The sequence below is a fragment of the Crassostrea angulata genome, chromosome 6 (assembly GCF_025612915.1).
Source record: "Crassostrea angulata isolate pt1a10 chromosome 6, ASM2561291v2, whole genome shotgun sequence".
Taxonomy (NCBI): domain Eukaryota; kingdom Metazoa; phylum Mollusca; class Bivalvia; order Ostreida; family Ostreidae; genus Magallana; species Magallana angulata.
The window spans coordinates 50,325,285-50,342,291 of NC_069116.1; the positions used below are offsets into that span (position 1 = coordinate 50,325,285).

Here is a 17,007-nt window from a genome sequence, read left to right on the forward strand (position 1 = left end):
ATATTGTATTGCTTGTGCGGATCCAAGTTTTTTCAGAGAAGTGGGAAGTCAGAGGAATATTTGTTTGCGGAAAATCGGGGTTGGGTCCAAAGCCTATTTTTGGTCATTTTACCAGACTCCCTCTCCCTCACTGGATCTGCATGCAGTGATATCAATAGGTTTTTTTTAGAGTGTACACATTTTTTTACACAGTCTGACCAAAGCCAGCACCTACAAATTCACATTACAAACTATACAAGGGCGAGTCTATAAAACTAATATATATAAGCAATTTTATGATCAGTTAAATCAATAAATGATAATTTTGGATATATATTTACTCTAAAAGACAGTTTCTTCTAAAAACTTTAATTGATATTATTAGTAAACAATAAGGATAAATCAAAATTAATTGAATTTAAAAAAATGCATGTACTAAATGAATGATACATGTCATAAAATCAAAAACAAACATAAGCTGAGAGGCAAAATTTCAAAATTTAATTATTGCACTGTCAATTAATTCTGCAAATAAAACATGGTTTCATGATGTTCTACTTCTACAATGATAAAGACATATCCATCCTCAAAAACTAATCTACAGACATGAATGCATCAAAAACCAAAATCATGGTTTCATAATCCTTGTGTATTGTAACTATTAAGCCGTTTTCTTTAATATTATAGAAATTAATAATATCATATTGAGTAAGATAGCAAAGTGTACTGTTCTGTCTGATTTAACATTTAATAGGTTGAAGTTTAGAAAGGAGCTTATGCATTTGTATATACATATACAATGTACTTGTATCTGTTGAAGAATGTTTCAAATAACATGAGCTTAGATGTAAAAATAACCTTCAACAAAAAAAATATATATATTGTTCTTTTACATGATTGTGTTTATTTTATTAAATAAGTTTAACGTGCAATTAACAATCACGCCATTAGGAATGCAAATTCTGAAAATGAATACACGTACATTGTAGCTTAAGGCCGAGATCCAGTGAATGAAAGGACCTATATTTCTGGAATCTGAGATAAATTTTTTTTCAATTATGCTTCATAACAAAACCATGGTTTCCTAAGGTGTAACAGGGCTTAATTTTAAGATAAACATGGTTAAAAGATAGAAAGGTATGGACAGAACTTCTCTTGCGGCATCAAGAGAGTTGATTCCCGAAACTCTAAGCTGATACCTTAATCGAGCATGTCCCCTTAATGCAAATCTGGTCGAATCCGCGTTTGTTACATACTAGTATTTCTCAACAACGAATTATCATCAATTAATTATTACCTTTTTAATAGTGTCAAAGGTCAGTTTACAATCACATGTGGTTCCCGACTATACAACCAACCTCCACATTCCAAGGATTACATTTCTCATCATGTGTGTATATACATCAACTTGATGGCTATGGGGAAGCTTGTTTGTTTTAGGGGTTTTTTTTATCGTGCATAGTATTACATCATGCGACTGAATTAATATATTAACCATTTCAAATAGATTAGCGTCTTGTTTTGATTATCAAATTCAATATTAAAAAGTTTTACGGAGGTCTCTGTTGCATGTTGTTACCTTTAACCTGATTGCATTCTGTCTAATGGTATCAAGGAAGAGTTCGAGCCTTAGACCAAAACACCCGTTTCCCAAACCTTAACGGTCACAGTACCGTATACATCCGGGGGGTTTTTTTCGCGTGACACAAAAAGTTCTAAAATTAGGGAAATGTGTACCTTCTTGTTTTCGCCGAAAAGAAAATCATCACAAAAATAACCGGATATACGGTTTTTCGCGCGAAATTTTTACATGAAAGCTATAATTTTTTTTTATTTTTTTGTTCTGAAGAAAAAATACACAGTTGTAAGTTCACCTTCAACACCAAATTAAATACGCGTGCATCACGTAAGATATGCAATCCTACTCCTAGATCATAAAATTGCAATTTTAATGTCATTTTAAGTCAGAAAGATACCAATTTATCAAACAGTTATGAAAACCCCCCTTCCAATAAACACCCAAGCGATTAGGAAGATTTTCGTTCTCTCTTGTAACAATGTAACAAAGCTAAATAAGCAGCTTAGGAGAATCTCGCTTCCTTTGACCCCAAATTGAACAAATCAAACCATTCGATTTCAGAACGGTTATTTGTTATTTTACACTTTTAAAAATATATTTTTAGCATTATATCTTCATACAGTTGTTCCATACACAATGTGTGCTTCCATGGATATACCAGATCAAACTTTTACTGGGTTTTGTGCATTCTAAGCATCTACATAGAACATAACAGAGAATACTATTATCAAGAAGAACTCAAATGCTGTCATCAAAATCAACATCAGTTTGTCAATAGCAGACGACAATACCGTCCAATCAGTATCCTTTCCATCGTGTCTTCTGTTGAATTCTTCTAGAGAGTTCTTCTTGAGAAGCCGAATCAAACGCATTTCATATCGCGAAATCAGGAGGTTTTTCTCTCGATTACAGATGTGTACCTGCATGCTCACAATGAAGACGAGCAAGACTCCGAGAGTAAGCTGAATCACCATGTAAGCACAAATCAGACAAACCGAGTCCGAATTCTCAGGCAAAGATGAGGTGAGCAAGTTCAGGAATACCCCATACGACAGGAAAAGGGTCACTGCAAATGATACCTTCTCTCCACTTTGAGCAGGAATGAGGAACGCAAAGATCTTTAAAAATCCCAACAAAATTATGGGAAAGATTAAATTCCACAGATAAAACTGATGCTTCCTCTTTAGAGTAAATGAAACTTTAAGCTGGTTAAATAATGCTCCCTCGTCTAGTTCTAAATAACTTTTGTTTTCTGCAATAGACCATATTCCGTTTTCAAAGAAATGGTATAAACGAACATATCTATCAGTTTTTATAATGTTCACTGTTTTATTATCATGGTTCCAAATAGAAAAAACCAGTCGACAGATTTGGGTATCAAATGGGAAGTAGGCGACGTCAACTTTACAACGAGCTTCGAAGACCGAGTACGGCCACCAGGCGACCTTACCTGTATATTTGACAGGTAAATAGTAGAAATCTCCACCTAAACCTGTTGGTTCTTTTACTCCATTCCTAAGAAATAAGTCAGGCATCCAAATGCTATCTTGAGGAATGGTAAACGAAGACACATTGTTGTACAGCTTAGGCTCCCAAACAAGAAACTCATCTCTCCAAGTTACCCAGAGAAACCCTGTCACGGAAAATACCCCAGTTTTCTCGTCCAGGTAATTTATTCCTGAAGTAAACAGAGAAACACTGACACCAATTGATCGGGACTCATTCGTCACCGGACGTACTCGTTTGTCGTATTTTTGTGTTTCAAATATTTCGTTCAGAATGTTTCGTACATTTCCTGTTTCCTGGCATCCAATGTGATAGAAGCAACAGAAATAAACGAAAAAATAAAAAATTGGTAACACATCTGTCATTGTCAGAGGTAGGAACGCTTATAAAATTTGCCTAATACATTATACCTATATGACGAAAAGTTTGACAAATGTTTACGGATCTTTCATACAAATTTTAGTTGAGGTTATTTACAAAATTATTGGTAGATAAATCGAATTTGATTCTAGTTCAAATCACAATAACAAAGGCGGTATGATTGACCTTTGTTATCTTACTAGATGGTTGTTTAAACATGGTCCATTAACTGGATTTGCAAGGGGAAACAATGTATTCTTCATACGACAATTTGAATATGCATCCCCATCACCTTTACAGTTAGGCAACCCAAACACGCAATAATTTTATTTAGTAAGATTTGATACTAGCATACTGTAATTTTTTGCTTATTAGAAAACAATGTGTGACTGATAGAATTACTTAATCTCTAATGGAAGTATATAATTATCATTTGCATAACGATATAAAATAAAATCAATAAATGATAATTAAAATGAATCGGTGTTTGAAAAAGAAATAGGACAAAGGGCCTTTAAATAGTGGAGAGTGGAGTAAGATTTTACTTAAATCAGGCTGCATATATAGTTGAAACATATTAGAGTGGTCGATAAAACAATTCTGTTTACGCTCTGAATGTTTCCGTCGAAAAGATTTGCTAATTGCCTATTTTTATTGGTACATTTTACCAGAGGCTCATCGGCATTGAATGTCACCTGAGTCGATAAACCAACAGCGAGAAGTTACCCTTATGACTCAAGTGATCTAAAAAAAAAATACATGTTTATTTTATTGCTTATTTATTACCCCGTTCCCAAATAAAACGCTCTAACACCTGCCCCATGGATAGTGAATTTTACAATATTTTCACAATAATCATTTTTTTTAATAACATAGTGAATATAAAAAAATGCATTTCGTTTAACTGTGAAAGTACGAAGGAAATATCATAAAATGTTTAATATTTTCACAATGTGGCCCTTCGAAAGGGCCTGAACCTCTGACTCAGGATAATCATGCATTTAGTTTTCAACGCATGTTTGGGAGTAGGGAACAAGGTTTTTTTAAATGATGTCTTTTTTTGGCATATGAGGTCATGGGTTCGACATATGAGGTCATGGGTTCGACATATGAGGTCATGGGTTCGACATATGAGGTCATGAGTTCGACATATGAGGTCATGAGTTCGACATATAAAGCATATTGTGCTGATTGATGCTGACCTGGTTGCTGCTGTTGCAAAAGGCATCGACCTTAACAAACCAAACACTGTTTACTGATCGAATGACGAAAATCATAGTAAAAAAAGTTTTATGGTTTCAACGTCAATCGATCGTATGGAAGTTTCTTTTAATATCCGACAGATTTCCATTATCATGCAAGAGAAGTTGTTGTAATAATTACAATAGTATACGATGCCAAATCAATTCTGCAGTTGTATATTTTCCGCGCTTACTGTGTTTTTGATCTTTGAAATTGCCCCCTAAATTTTATTTTCGAGTGATATACAATGCATATTTTTAAATCAATTTCTTAATTTCTTATAACAAGAGCTTGATAGGTTATTTAGTGAGTTTGAAAAAAAAATCTTTTCATCACTCAATACATTGGATTAAAAAGATCAATGTACCTTGTACATGTTATTTATAGCTAAAAATCAAGCAAGATAGAATATTGACAAAAGATCAAACCGTGTTTGTACTGATTGTGATACTTTACAAAAACTTGTTTAAATTAATTTTTTAGGAATATATTGTATTGCATGTGCGGATCCAAATGGGAAGTCAGAGGGATATCTGATTGCGGGATATCAATAGTTTTTTGTTTACAGTATACATATTTTTAACACAATCTGAACAAAGCCAGCACCTACCAATTCACATTACAAACTATACATTAGGGCGAGTCTATAAAATGAATATATAAGCAATTTTATGATCAGTTAAATCAATAAATGATAAATTTATAATATAAATTTCCTCTAGAAGAGATTTTCTTCTAAAACTTTTTAAAAATATTATCAGAAAACAATTAGAATAAATTAAAATTCATTGAATCTTATAAAAAAAAAACATGAACTAAATAAATGAGACATATCAACAAACATAAGATTGAGAGGCATTTTAAAATATAATTTATTGCACTGTCAATTAATTCTGCAAAGTAAACATGGTTTCATGATGTTCTACTTCTACAATGATAAGGATACATATCCATCCTGAAAAACCAATCTACAGAGAAGAATGCGTCAAAGAACAAAATTATGGTTCAATAATCCTGGTGTATTCCGACTATTGAGCCGTTTACTTTGATGCTTTAAAAAAAGTAAAAATAATTAATGTCAGACTGAAAAAGATAGTAATGTGTGCAAGGTTACGTGCAAAACCAAAGTGAATTATTGATGTCATGTTCTTTCTGAGTTAACATTTAATAGGTTGAAGTTTAATAAAAAGGAACATACATACACGTGTATATAATGTACTAGTATTTGTTAAAGAATGTTTCAAATGACATGAGCTGAGATGTTAAATGACCTTCACATATCATACATGTACAACTTAACAGAAATATTTTGTTCTTTTATATGTGTTTATTTTAATAAATAAGTTAATCATGCATGCAATTAACAATCACGCTATAAGGAATGCAAATTCTGAAAATAAATACACGCACATTGTAGCTTAAGGTCGAGATCTAGTGAATGAAAGGGCCTATATTTCTGGAATCTGAGATAATTGTTCTTTCAATTACGCTTTATAACAAAAGCTTGGTTTCCTTAGGTGTACAAGGGCTTAATTTTAAGACAAACATGGTGAAAAAATGTGCTTTAAACTTTCGTTTTCACTAAAACATCAATGAAACCAGTCTGAGTGTATCAAGGAATTATAACCAGTATCATGGTTGTTTCCGTTTTTGACGAATAAAATATATTCAGAATGCCAACAGTCTCTCTCTTACAAAATTGCCCATGACTTTGACGAAAGGTATGGGCAGAACTTCTCTTGCAGCATCAAGAGAGTTCATTCCCAAAACTCTAAGCTGACACCTAAATCAAGCATGCCCCCTTGAGGTAGTCCAGTCATAACTGAGGTGAATTTAAGGATCCGATCCATATCAGGACCTAATTTTTTCAACCTTGATTATACATCATGCATTGAATACTTTGATATTAATTAATTTAAAGAATTTTGGAGAAAAAAAAAGATTTAGCGAGAAATTTTTTTCAAAAACTCATTTAACCAAGCAGTAATTAATTAATGAAGATTGCATTTTGGTCAATGGGGACAACCACATCTTTTTAAATAAAAAAGTAAATACTAGGAATACCAATAAATGATTTGTTGGAAAGGTGTATTTTATCATTAGAATACAAAAATTATTGAAAATAAATTTTTTAACGAACAGATTTTTTTATAAAATAAAAGCAAAGGGGGGGGGGACAACTCTTCAAGAAAAGGAAAAGGTAATTAATTAGGACACATTCCACTCTTACATATCGATACTTAAAAATGACATCTATGTCCAAATATACTGAGAATTTACCCCATACATATCTGTTATGCACCCATATTCATTAAATCTTGGGCTATTATGGATTGGATACCTTAACAATTTTGATTGATATCAACTGCATTGAATATTTATTTTATAATTCATGATGAGGCCGACATTAACCAAATCGCAGTTGATTAAATGAACTTTTTGCACTTGGAACTTTTTTAAAGAGTTGTCTGCCCCTTGCAAACATTTTAAAAATTCAATTATTAAAAATGTGTACGGTAAATAATGATTTTTTTAGCATTGTGAAAGAAAAGGAAAACTTCTGCAACTTTTTACCAAAACTTTTGTGAGAAAATTTTTTGTACAATGAAGATATATTCAAAAATGCATTTTTTCCCATAGACTTCAATGTTAACTTCAAGATGGGATAAATTTGTTAATATTTAAAAAATTTTAAAAATTTTAAGGATGAATTTTTATTATGAAATAAACCCCTTAAAATGACACTAAGATTTTAGTAATCAAACTTGCAATCTATTAGATATAAAAATATGATTGTTATGGATGGATTACCTTAATGTAAATCTGGTCGAATCCGCGTTTGTCACATACTAGTATTTCTCAACAACGAATTTATCATTAATTAATTATTGTCTTTTAAATGGTGTCAAAAGGCCTGTTTACAATCACATATGGTTCCCGACTATACAACCAACCTCCACATTACAAAGATTACTTTTCTCACCACGTGTGTATACACATTAACTTGATGGCTATGGGAAAGCTTGTTTGTTTTAGAATTTTTTTTTTATCGTACAAAGTATTACATCGTGCGGCTTAATTAATTTATTGTATAACCATTTCAAATAGACTAGCGTCTTGTTTTGATAATCAAATTCAATATTAAAAAGTTTTACAAAGGTTTCCAAAACCTTAACGGTCACATAGTACAGCAAATCCGGGATTTTTTTCCGCTAAAATTGGGGAAATGTGTACCTTCTTATTTTCGCCAGTCATATTTTGCGATTTAAAAAGTTCCTTATAGCAAACAATACTAAACATACTTTCTGCGTATTGTATATATATTTTGCGATGATAAAAGTTATCGCGAAAAAAAAGCGAAAATAAAATCATCACAAAAATAACCGGATACACGGTATGTCGCACGAAATTTTCGCTTGAAAGCTATATTATTTTTTTTTCATTTTATGTAAATAAGGAAAATCTTTTACTCTTGGTAAATGGTTTGATATAGCGATTTTGCAAAGTGGGTTTTTTTTTTAATATATATATATATATATATATATATATATATATATATATATATATATATATATATATATATATATATATATATATATATATAATAAAAATACACAGTTGTAAGTTCACCTTCAACACCAAATTAAATTACGCGTGCATCACGTAAGATATGCAATTCTGCTCTTAGATCATAAAACTGCAATTTTAATATGTCATTTTTAATCAGAAAAATACCAATTTTTCAAACAGTTATGAAAACCCCCCTTCCAATTAACAGCCAAGCGATTAGGAAGAGTTTCGTTCTCTCTTGTAACAATGTAGCAAAGCTAACTAAGCAGCTTAGGAGAATCTCTGCAACGCTTCCTTTGACCCCAAATTGAACAAATCAAACCATTCGATTCCATAACGGTTATTTGTTATTTTACACTTTTAAAAATATTTTTTTAGCATTTTATTTTCATACAGTTGTTCTATACACAATTTGTGCTTCCATGGATATACCAGATCAAACTCTTTCTGAGTTTGTCGCATTCTAAGCATTAACGTAGAACATAACAGAGAATACTATTATCAAGAAGAACTCAAATGCTGTCATCAAAATCAACATCAGTTTGTCAATAGCAGACGACAATACCGTCCAATCAGTATCCGTTTCATCGTGTCTTCTGTTGAATTCTTCTAGAGAGTTCTTCTTGAGAAGCCGAATCAGGCGCATTTCATATCGCGAAAACAGGAGGTTTTTCTCTCGATTACAGATGTGTACCTGCATGCTCACAATGAAGACGAGCAAGACTCCGAGAGTAAGCTGAATCACAATGTAAGCACAAATCAGACAAACCGAGTCCGAATTCTCAGGCAAAGATGAGGTGAGCAAGTTCAGGAATACCCCGTACGACAGGAAAACGGTCACTGCAAATGAAACCTTCTCTCCACTTTGAGCAGGAATGAGGAACGCAAAGATCTTTAAAAATCCCAACAAAATTACGGGAAAGATTAAATTCCACAGATGAAACTGATGCTTCCTTTTAAGAGTAAATGAAACTTTAAGCTGGTTAAATAAAGCTCCCTCGTCTAGTTCTAAATAACTTTTGTTTTCTGCAATAGACCATATTCCGTTTTCAAAGAAATGGTATAAATCAACATATCTATCAGTTTTTATAATGTTCACTGTTTTATTATCATGGTTCCAAATAGAAAAAACCAGTCGACAGATTTGGGTATCAAATGGGAAGTAGGCGACGTCGACTTTGCAGCGAGCCTCGAAGACCGAGTACGGCCACCAGGTGACCTCACCTGTATATTTGACAGGTAAATAGTAGAAATCTCCACCTAAACCTGTTGGTTCTTTGACTCCATTCCTGAGAAATAAGTCAGGCATCCAAATGCTATCTTGAGGAATGGTAAACGAAGACACATTGTTGTACAGCTTAGGCTCCCAAACAAGAAACTCATCTCTCCAAGTTACCCAGAGAAACCCTGTTACGGAAAATACCCCCGTTTTCTCATCCAGGTAATTCATCCCTGAAATAAACAGAGAAACACTGACACTAATTGACCGGGACTCATTTCTCACCGGACGTATTCGTTTGTCGTATTTCTGTGTTTCAAATATTTCATTCAGAATGTTTCGTACATTTCCTGTTTCCTGGCACCCAACGTGATTTAAGCAAACGAAAGACACGAAAAAACAAAATATTGGTTTCGCACCTTTCATTGTTAGAGACGGAAACGCTTATCAAATGTGTCTTGTGCATGAGATGTTTGACGACATGGTTTACAAAGGTTAATGGATTTTTCAAACAAGCTTAATTGGTGAAATTTACAAAATCATTGATAGATAAATCGGTGATATAAGACTTTATATCCCAAGTCCGTATAATTGATCTTTGTTGTCGTAGATGGTTATTTAAGCATGGTCCATTAATTGGATTCGCAGGAGGAAACAATGTATCATAGCTTCTGTGAATTTGCATGTCCATGGGGAAAAAAACCCAAAAATGGTTTCCAATCTTTTAAATTATAAATGTAGAGAATCGGTGGTTGGTGAAGATGTAAGGGCATGTTAAATAAATAGTTTTAGAATAAAGGAGCGTGAAAATTATACAATGAATGATTAAAACCAGGCTGGTAGGAGAAAGCACTAATGGTCGATATAAAAATTCTAATTGTGCTTTAAAGGTTTCCATCATAAAAGATTACCTTACCTAGTTGTCAATATTTTTCATCAAGAATAAAACGTTCATGAGGCAGAGCTCTGTTACCAATTAAAACATTATTGATTGGTTCGACAAATCCATGTTAATGTTACAACGAATTGCAATTGAATATTAAAATTGATCACAATTAACAATAACATTTATTCAACGACGATAACAATAAGGTGTTCGTAGGAGAAGGAGAGTGTTTCATTTTTTATAGCAATTCCTTAATTGTTGCTGTTTACAAACATAATTCGCAAGCGATGTAATTTAGGCACTGATATAAAATACCGTTAATGACTAACTGCAGGTGTGTAGCTCCCAGTCTGAAAAAAAAAATCGGATGGAAGACCTGGTCCATCTGAATTTTTTCAGACTGGGAGCTAAATACCTGCATTTACGTTAATGACCACGTCATAATAAAAAAAATTACTAATAATCACAACGTGCAAAATAAAAGGGCTATCATAAACAAAGCAAACAGATTATATAAATACTGTAAAATCATTTAAAATCGTGGGGTCAATTTTCGTGGATTGTGGTTTTTTTTTGCTTAAAGAAATGGAGATATAATTTCATGGATGCGTCGGATTTCAATTTCAGTAAGAAAGATAATTCTTTTTAAGAATAAAAATTTGTGGGGGCTTTCCACGAATACCACGAAAATTGAGCCATCATGAATTTCAGTGATGGGGTAGTCCTGTTTCTTTGACCCGTCTAGATCTGCGGATGCAATAATAACAATACATTGTATTATAATTTGTCTACAGTGTGTGCAACCTTTTGTATGTAATCTGAACAAAGCCAGTGCCTATCAATTCACACTGCCAACTACACAAGGGCAAGTCAATAAAACTGAATATAATCAATTTTATGATCAATAAATGATAATATCAGGTACATGTATATATTTACTCATAAAACAGAGGGCCTAAATTTTCTAGAATTTTGAAGTTGGTATGGGACACTTCAATATTGTGACACATTTCTGATCCATATATACTATTAAATAATGTATAATTTCATTAAACTTTTCTTCTGTAAAATTATTAATTTACAGTATAGTGCAATGGGTTGGTGTTGACTACAAATCTGTTAGTCATGAGTTCAAATTCCATTGGGGCTTTTATAAATTTTACCTTTTCAAAACTTTTTAAGGCAGATTTTTGGTCAAATATTGTGAAATTTAAAAATTCTAAAATGGTGACAGTTTTTCTGATTATTGTGTACTTTTATCCATGTTAATACATGGTATCAAGGTGTCCAATACCTTAAATACTGTTTATTAAAAACAATAAGGCTAATTAATAAAAATATTCGAATCTTCAAAATATAATATATATATGTACATGTACTAATGAAACATGTCATACAATGAAAAACAAAGTTAACATAATATTGACAGGCATAACAAAACTTTATTTATTGCACTTTTAATTAACTCTGCAAATAAATCATGACTTCATACTCTACTTCTACACTGAATTGGACAGACATCTCTCCCAAAAACCAATCTATAGATAAGAATTCATCAAAGACAAAATCATGATTTCATGACCCTTGTGTAGTCTGACTATTAAGCCGTTTACTTTGATCATTCAAAAATTATTAATATCAGACTGTAAATGATAGCGTAGCTGGTGACCATGATTATGTTCAATACATAAGTGTAATGATAATTTCAAATGATGCATTTTACATCTGGTCTGTGTTCACATTTAATAGAAGTTTAAAAAAACGGAACTTACATATGCAATGTATCCGTTGAAGAATATTTCGAATGACTTGAACTTGGATGTTAAATAACCTTCATATATAATACAAGTTCACAGGTTTGTTCTTTTATATGCTTTTAAATTAATAAATAAATTATGCATGCAATCACATCATTAGGAATACAGTTTTTGAAAATAAATACACATAGTTTAATGAATCTACATACTTTTGTAGAAGGATTGGTTATTAAAAATACATGAAATCACAATTAGAATTCTATTTACAGGGTAAATCATTGTTAAAGAGCTCAAATTTACAACAGAGAATATATATTTCCTAGGAGTTCATTCAGTATGCTATAAAACATACATGTTACAAAAACATTAAAAATTTGATTTAACAAAATGAGTCCCAAAACACACATGTGCAAGATCAGAAAATGTATAAATAATTTATGCAGTGCACATGAGTATCAACATGATCCATCTATCACCTTACAACTGTAACATAAATAACATAAAGAGAATTGATAGTTTGCAGAGTAAAATATATTGGTATGTCATCAGCACAACCCTCCTTCCTCAAGGTCATCATCTGTTAGCTGTGCACATTGATCCTGATTTTCATTGGTTGAGGAACTGCTAACCACACCCACTTTACCACCCCCTCCAGCAGGAATGACCAGACTTCTGGCTATCTTTGCAAACTGGTGAATTATAAAACAAATATTAAATATCATAATTTTTCTCATTAAAACTCTTCTGATTCAATGTACATCAAAGTCACAAAATACACACAAAAAGCACATAAAAAGCATGAGCAAATACATGTAATTTGCATTTTCTGGTTTGGACTATTAAATGAACTTTCATATATGTATATATACAAGTAAATCTAAAGTTAAAGTGAATGCATGGATTTTATTCTGTTTAATATTTGTAGCAAATAAAGAATACAGCTTTTCCTTACACAATTGTCCATAAATTTGACAAAGGGTCTGGACAGAACTTCTCTAGCAGCATCCTCATCTCCATCATTAAAAGCCTGGATTAATTCATCTGCCCCCTGAATAAACTCATCCTCTCCTGTTCCTCGGCTGCAAATTATATCAAGGATACAGTCTCATAACTAGTCAAAACAGATGTGATGGAACGTGGAAAGTTTAACTTCATACAAGCACTCACAAGAGGAACAAACCATTGAGCCTAATTGATACTGTGCTGATGGAAAACACTGAGCATATTTAAATCACAAAAAAATTGCAATGGTTCACAAAGTATTGTTAAATGTATGAGATAAGCAAGAAAACTTGGAAATTTGTTCATAATGACTAAAAAAAATTGTAATGATGAAGATAGAAATAAGATGGAAGTTTACTTTGATGCTGATGTGAAAAAGTTTTCGGCAGCCACTGGGTCTCCATTGTCTAGGTACACCAGAACAATTCCAAGTATGACTCGGTTTATCATAGGGAAGTTTTCTGTTTGGTGGTGAAATTCTATTTCTCTTTTAAGGGCTTCAGCTGCCAAATCATATCTACAAAGGGAAAATTTGACAGGTTATAAGGTAAGTTTCCTAAGCACATTACCATGCTTACTTTACACATCTACATTTGAAATATTATAAAAAAATAACTTTAAACTATGTTGTCGGTAACTGATTTGTAATTCTTAGACTTTCTGAAGGATTTATTCTTTAAAAACTATACAGGTGCATTGTAGAAAACAAGAAACTTGTATGGGATTGCATTGCAAACATGTTCTTTTGAAACTCAAAGGACTCCAGCTAGCTTTCTTACTTTCCAGCTTTGACAAACAACCGTCCTGCTTTCCCAGCAAACTCTGCACATTGTCTAGACTTATCCTCCAACTGAAAGGGAAAGGAAATGTCAAACTTAGCAGTCCATGTCAATTAAAAATGCATAGTTAATGAACCAACTTAAGTTACGTATTTATCCCATAGTTGAAAGCAATATAAAAAATCTTTGGTAATTTCTGAATGCAAAAATGAATCCTACAGGACTTTAAAAATAGAACAATTGCATTACTTTTTCATAACACATAAAAAACATAGAATGAAACATAAAGCTCAGATTTACCTCTGATATGCTACAAGCTTTGTCATATAGTTCTGCTGCTTTATTAGGATAATTCATCTCAATGGACCTGTCAAAGTTTAACCAATTTTGCATAAGAGATAGTTATCAAATAATTTGCCATGTCTGTCTTGAATGAAATATTTGACATGTGAGTCTTATATTGTATTCCAAAACTGGTAAGCTACTGCATCAGCTTAATATCATATACAACACTTATCAATGAGAGAATAAGAACTAGAATATGTTATCCGAGAACGATGCATACTTTGGATCAAATTTTGCTATATTGGAATTTCGCAAAAGAGAGAGAGAGAGAGAGAGAGAGAGAGAGAGAGATGTGTACTTGGCAGCACGGTCCAGTGTCAGGGCTGCTGTATCGGCAGTACCGTTCTGATGAAACAGGTCAGCTGCTCGCTCTAACAAATTAACACAGCCCTCTACATCACTGAATTCCTTACACAACAGGCCAGCCTGCTCCATCATCCTGTATCATACATACCGGTAATAATATAAAATTTATAGACTTCCTTTATTAAATATTTACCGTAATTTTGATTATCTTTAAAAAATAAACAATTTTGACTTACTTTGCTGCATGGAATATACTGAATTCATTAAGGATTTTTTAAAAATTAACATAACATGAACCCAGTCTGACTACAGCCAGCCCCTACTACTGTATTTCAAGTGAAATTGTACGTGTTGTAGGAGCTGGCTTTAGTCAGGCTAAACATGAACCCTGTCTTTAAAATGATTAATTTGAAAGAAGCATTGTACATACATTATATACTGGTATATTATATTGGCACTTCTATGATATCAATCACAATCAAAACATAGGCCCATTGATGAAATTATAAATATTAATTATAGCAGATTTTTTTACTGAAAAAAAAAAAGTGTCTTAAAAAATATCTACAATTACCATTTTTTAAAATCCTTTTTTTTTCATCAACTTATTAATACCCGATCCTCAGCTAAATTTGATAACTCTTAAATTTCCAGAGACACCTGTTCATGTCTGAGGATGACAAGTTCAATCCTCTAATGGGAAGTTTAACACAAATCTCCTGACCACTTTCCATAAATTTTTCATGTGCAATATTGTATAATTTAGTACACCACTGTCTGCATACCATAATCAAATTTCTTTTGATATCAATTTATATTAAGCAGAACTTAAAAATATAAATAACAAACAGTCAATATCTATCAGATGGTAATAAGGAACTAAAGACTGATCGTGAAGAACCTTAAAAAGTGGTGCTTATATTATTTGAGTCAGTAACATTGGTACAGTAAGGATACGAATTCTGCTGTTTGTGTACATCTGCAGCCTTAAGGAAAGCATCCTTGGCCTCTGGAAATGCCTTTGCATTTCTAAAACACGTAGCTGAATAAAGAAAAAAAAATAGAACCAATGAACCTATTAGTAAATAATTTATGTATGGTACTCACAGTTTATAGTTTAATATTAAAACTTTCAGCAAATCAAAGTAATATTGTATCATAATTTAGTAATCAACATTATCACGTAAGAAAATTAAGAAGGTATGCGACACCTGTAAATGTTATTATGGATAAAAGTATATTATAAACAAAATACTTTCAGCGCTTTAAAATTTTCAAATTTTATAATATTTGTCCCAAAAATGTTTTAAAATGTTTTGGAAAGGAAAAAATTATAAACATGATAAAAGCCTCAGCAGATTCGAACTTATGACTTACAGATTCATAGTTGACACTCTTAACCATCATGCTGTTAGGTGTCAATTTAGGAAAAGAAAAAAATTATACCAATATCTTGATTTTTATTTATTTTGATAAGATGTACATGTACATCATAACATGGAGGTGTCCCATGCCACCTTAATTTAGCATGAATGATCATGTGAAAAGACACGCTGTAATTAAAGACACGCTGTAATTAAAGATGTTAAATGACATTTGACTACTGAATCTACTACTTCTTAAGCGATTTTTACATGTAGTTGATTTGATTATTCTCAATTCAATTTTATTACTGGTAGATAACTGTGATGATTGAAGATTCTCATACTTATTTTCAATAACAAGATCAATTAATTTTCCTCCAGGATAGTTTCCACTAAACATAATAATACACATGTATACTGTTCTCCCTTTCACCTGCTTTTGTATACTCTGAAGCAGCACTATCTAAATCTGGCTTCCATTTAAAGAAAGAAATCTTCATGCTGGAAAAGATGAATACACAGTAAGATGTGGTACTATGGGAGTGGAAAATCATAACACATTACCATATCAAAACAAATAACATGGAAAGGAATACATACAAGACGAGATTGTTGATTGCATGCAGGTATTGTTGACTAATAATATAATTTAAAAAATTATTATCAAAGGATTAAATCAAACTACATGGTTTTTACTTTAATGTAAAGTATATAAATAATGTATCCACAACCCCTACACTGTATTTCTTAAGAAATACAAACACAAATAATACAACAATATGGTGATGTTTGATAAGTTGCAGCTAAAAAATGTTCATGTAATAATAAATAAAGTTGATTTTTCATTAACATTTCACATGACCATGAATAACTTTGACATCATCTGATCACAACAATATTGAGCGTGGATGATGGATCTACAAATATCAATTAATTTAACAAAAACATATGTAAACATACTACTTCTCAGCAGCTTGTACATGTGCTTTGCCCTCTGTCATTCTCTTCTGCTGAATATCTCCAGACATCGTATCAAAATAAAGTGAAATACAACCCCCTAAATTATTATCAAAATTTTTCGTCTTCTGTATACATGTATTTCGAACCCGATGA

At 32.1% G+C, this 17,007-nt stretch overlaps 3 protein-coding genes across 3 annotated transcripts; all 3 read right to left on the minus strand.

The window, feature by feature from the left end:
- Positions 1–2,078: 2,078 nt before the first annotated feature.
- On the minus strand, positions 2,079–3,455 carry LOC128189054 (acetylcholine receptor subunit delta-like). Its single transcript, XM_052860479.1, has one exon. It carries the CDS (start codon positions 3,427–3,429, stop codon positions 2,248–2,250), a length of 1,182 nt encoding a protein of 393 aa, XP_052716439.1. The 5' UTR covers positions 3,430–3,455; the 3' UTR covers positions 2,079–2,247.
- A 4,866-nt stretch (positions 3,456–8,321) lies between these two features.
- On the minus strand, positions 8,322–10,152 carry LOC128190111 (neuronal acetylcholine receptor subunit non-alpha-2-like). Its single transcript, XM_052862021.1, has one exon. The coding sequence runs from the start codon at positions 9,879–9,881 to the stop codon at positions 8,700–8,702; it is 1,182 nt and encodes a 393-aa protein (XP_052717981.1). The 5' UTR covers positions 9,882–10,152; the 3' UTR covers positions 8,322–8,699.
- Positions 10,153–11,763: 1,611 nt separating this feature from the next.
- Positions 11,764–17,004, minus strand: LOC128188211 (gamma-soluble NSF attachment protein-like). The gene is made up of 10 exons (XM_052859125.1): positions 16,855–17,004; positions 16,328–16,395; positions 15,488–15,572; positions 14,767–14,784; positions 14,523–14,663; positions 14,180–14,246; positions 13,880–13,950; positions 13,459–13,617; positions 13,051–13,177; positions 11,764–12,787 (listed from the first exon to the last, which is right to left on the minus strand). The coding sequence occupies exons 1-10, from the start codon at positions 16,920–16,922 to the stop codon at positions 12,644–12,646; spliced, it is 948 nt and encodes a 315-aa protein (XP_052715085.1). The 5' UTR covers positions 16,923–17,004; the 3' UTR covers positions 11,764–12,643.
- Positions 17,005–17,007: the final 3 nt, after the last annotated feature.